Here is a 3,456-nt window from a genome sequence, read left to right as displayed (position 1 = left end):
CATTTTTTGTTTTTTCAAAATGCTGCATTGAAAAATTTCTTCTTATACAATTTTTTTTATCAAAATTAAATCTAATAGAACTATAAAAAATGTAAAAGCATTTTCAACCAATTAACTAATTAAAAAATTATTCAAACTTTAAAATTTTATTTACTTTTGTAAATATTAAATAAAAAAATGTTTAATAAAAGATTTGAATAAAAAATTTTTTTTCGTAAATTTTTTTATTTGTAATTAAAAATTACAAAAAAATTTAGATATAAAAATCAAAATTTTTTTTCAAACACAAAATAAAATTTTTTTTTAAACAACTGGAAGTACTTAAAACTTATATAAATATTCTTATTTTGAGTTTGTAATCATTAATTTGAACCAATTTTTTATTTTTTTTCAAAATTTCAAAAAAAGTGTGTAATAAAAAATGTTTGAATTTGTTAAATAAAGTTGTTGTTGAGTTTCTAAAATTTTTAAAAGAAATATATTTTTTCTAAAGTTTTTTAATTTATCAGCTTGGTTGAAAGAAACATTACTGCTGGGATGTGATTTTAATTAAAAAAAAAATTAAAAAATTTAATGAAACTTTTATTTCCGGCATAAAAAACAAAATAATAAATGATCGAAAAACTCTCCCTTTCTATCTAACTCCTTATTTCATGCCTTACTATTTTTAATTTTTGCTGCTGACTATTCATTTCTTTTTCTCTCCATATTTTTCCACTTCTCTTTCCATCGTTTGCTAATTTTGTTTTTTTTTTACATTTTATTTTTTATTTTTTCTACATCTCTCTTTACATGATCCATATGTATATATATCCTTTTATCATTTTTCTCCTTATTGCTCCGTTTTAATTTCTATTTTTTTTTATTTCTCTCAATTATCCTTGTTCTCAAATTTATAGATACTTTATTTTACCATTTTGTTTTCACATTTAGTTTAGTTTTCATTATTATCCAAAACTTTACTTGCTATCACTTCTTTTTCACATCCTCTCTTTCATTTATATACATATCTTTTCCACCCATCGCATTATTGCCCCCCTTTCCCCTTTGTATACTTTCATCAGTTCGGTAATTCTTATTCGTTATTCTTGCCTTTTATATTTCCACTTCAAACATGTCTTCAAATGCTGCTACTCATGCCTCCAAGCATTTCTCAGCCGTAAAATGATGCTCGAAGCGAAGATCTCTTGCCGTCTCCAAATGATCAACTCGACCACAAAAGCAAACAATGCTAGAAGCCAACCCACAAACAATATATGGAATCCCAATGTAAAATGTGCCAAGCTCAAAGGCACCTGAGTCATACCAGTCTCGTTGCTTAGCTGAAATTTGGCCGCAGGACTTACTTGCGCCAACCAATGGTTAACAAAACCAAATTCTTGCAATTCGAGAGAGATCATTTTTAACATTCTCTCGAAAGGCGAATGCTTTTGCAGCGCAAAACACTGTAGTATGTTGGGCGTACACAAATTTCCGGTGGTGATACGAAACACTGGAATTTCTAAATGCTTTTGTCGCTTCTCATACCACAACCACTTGTGACTGGTCATTATATAGGCAAAGGAAATACTGCCATTCAAAGACTCAATTGCTGAGAAATCTCCAATATTATATACACGCGACTCGAGTGATGCCGGCAATAATTTGGCCGCGAAATAAAGCTCTCTTTCGATGTTTGCAATAGCAATCTTTAAATCGGTTTTTAGCAGATCCTCAGGCGTGCGAACTGCTGGCATGCGAACGTGAGTACTAAACAGCGAGGTCAAACTACCCTCATATACACTCACGATAACTACGAAAAGTCCACCGAAATAAATAAGAAACACACCTCTTGTGACGCTTCTAATACCGGGCAGAAACACCGGTTGTGCAAGAAATAATTTCAACACGAATAATACATGTTGCACAAGATCGCAACTATGTCTATAATTGCGATGAATGACGATGAATAATAAAACAATTAAAATAAAATGAAAACCAAGTAGTTGCCATGTGAGGCTATCGAAAGGATACAAGAGATACCAACTCAACGGTATACCAGATTCGAAGGGTACCATTATGCAAGCCTTTGTTTGAAATACCGGATAGCTACGTTCCATGGCAGGATGAATTAGATCGGTACGTGAGACTAGATTGGCTGTCATATCGATCATATCCATCATAGATTCATTCATTGGTAAATCAAATACTGTGAACGTGCCATTTATACGTTTCATGAGGATGTTTAGCACATTCCCAATAAGACCACGCAGTTCAGTGCGATTGTTCGTCTATGAGCAAAGCATGTATTATTTAAAATTTTTAAGTCTAAAGCTAAGCACATAGTGGAGCGTGTAATCAAATCGAACCAAAAACCAGTAAGAATGAGCTAAATATCAGAAAGAAATAGCTAAGAATCGTTGAAGCCGAATATTAGATGCACTTGGTCTTAATACATCCGACTGAGTTACATCCAGCAGCTTATGAGAAATATATACATATGTTACCCAAAAGTGGGTGTGACTTCGTCAAATTTTTCTTCTAACACCGCTGCTCCGTTCTTCACGCCAATCACTCTTTTGGTTCGTCTCTCACAATATGTGCTTAGCTTAAGAGTCTGCTGCACGTACTTACCACTTGTTTGTAAACTATCGGCGTATCGTTGAAATAACTCAACTGAAAATTATAACCGAACACATTCCGATATTTTGGCCAGACAAAACCGCTGAAGTTACTGGGCTCCACAGCGATTATCTGCGTTTTAGGGTAAGCTATAGCCGTGCGTACCATCAGTGTGTTATTCACACGAAACAACACAACCGTATTGAGCATATTTTGTTGTCTGAAATAGTTGAAGAATCTTAACTGTTCATCCAGCTGTGGTACAGTTTGGCTAAGAAAAACCATCGGTATGTAGGAATGATGATGTAAACTTTCAGCAACTAATGTCCATGTATGCGATTTGTCAAGTTTTTCCATGAAGATCAAAGCGATGCTTTTCATACTCATAAATTTTTTTATATTTGGTGTTGTCACATTTTTCACAATAACCTGCGGTATATGTAGACGCTGATGCAGCTCTTGTATTATGCCGTCGCTAGCGTATGCTTTCGTTTCAAAGATTATTATGCCTTCCAAAGGATTCACACTGTGCCTATATGTTACAAAGTCAATGACAAGGCTGTAGTTGTTGACCAATGCGGTGAGACATACTAGAAACTTGCAGTGTTGCATTTTGAGTAGACGAAGGTTTTAGACTGACTGCAAGTGCACCTATGAGCGTTGCTTTTATTTAATACGTTTTGTATGCCGACGAGTTTAATCCAAATATCGTTTATGTTTGCTTGGCTGGCAAGCGTATTTGATTTTCCAGCGATTGTAATCAAAACGCAAATATTGTTGGTTAACAACTATTTGAACATGTGGGCGAGGCCAGCCGTTATGAAGTGAAACATTGTAGTTGATAATAGAAGCGGC

The 3,456-nt window shown here is 33.7% G+C and overlaps 1 protein-coding gene across 1 annotated transcript; it reads right to left on the bottom strand.

The window, feature by feature from the left end:
• Positions 1-740: 740 nt before the first annotated feature.
• Ir51b (Ionotropic receptor 51b) lies at positions 741-3,256 on the bottom strand. The gene is made up of 2 exons (XM_014229693.3): positions 2,614-3,256; positions 741-2,270 (listed from the first exon to the last, which is right to left on the bottom strand). The coding sequence occupies exons 1-2, from the start codon at positions 3,211-3,213 to the stop codon at positions 1,131-1,133; spliced, it is 1,740 nt and encodes a 579-aa protein (XP_014085168.3). The 5' UTR covers positions 3,214-3,256; the 3' UTR covers positions 741-1,130.
• Positions 3,257-3,456: the final 200 nt, after the last annotated feature.

Source organism: Bactrocera oleae, chromosome 4, assembly GCF_042242935.1.
Source record: "Bactrocera oleae isolate idBacOlea1 chromosome 4, idBacOlea1, whole genome shotgun sequence".
NCBI lineage: Eukaryota > Metazoa > Arthropoda > Insecta > Diptera > Tephritidae > Bactrocera > Bactrocera oleae.
This window is presented reverse-complemented; position numbering and strand designations above follow the sequence as displayed.

What these genes read in the sequence shown, in the direction of transcription:
- Ir51b (XM_014229693.3), bottom strand. Translation starts at nt 3,213, where the DNA reads ATGCAACACTGCAAGTTTCTAGTATGTCTCACCGCATTGGTCAACAAC. An exon ending in CGATAGTTTACAAACAAGTG is followed by an intron (nt 2,271 to 2,613) that starts GTAAGTACGTGC and finishes CTTTGCTCATAG; the next exon opens with ACGAACAATCGCACTGAACT.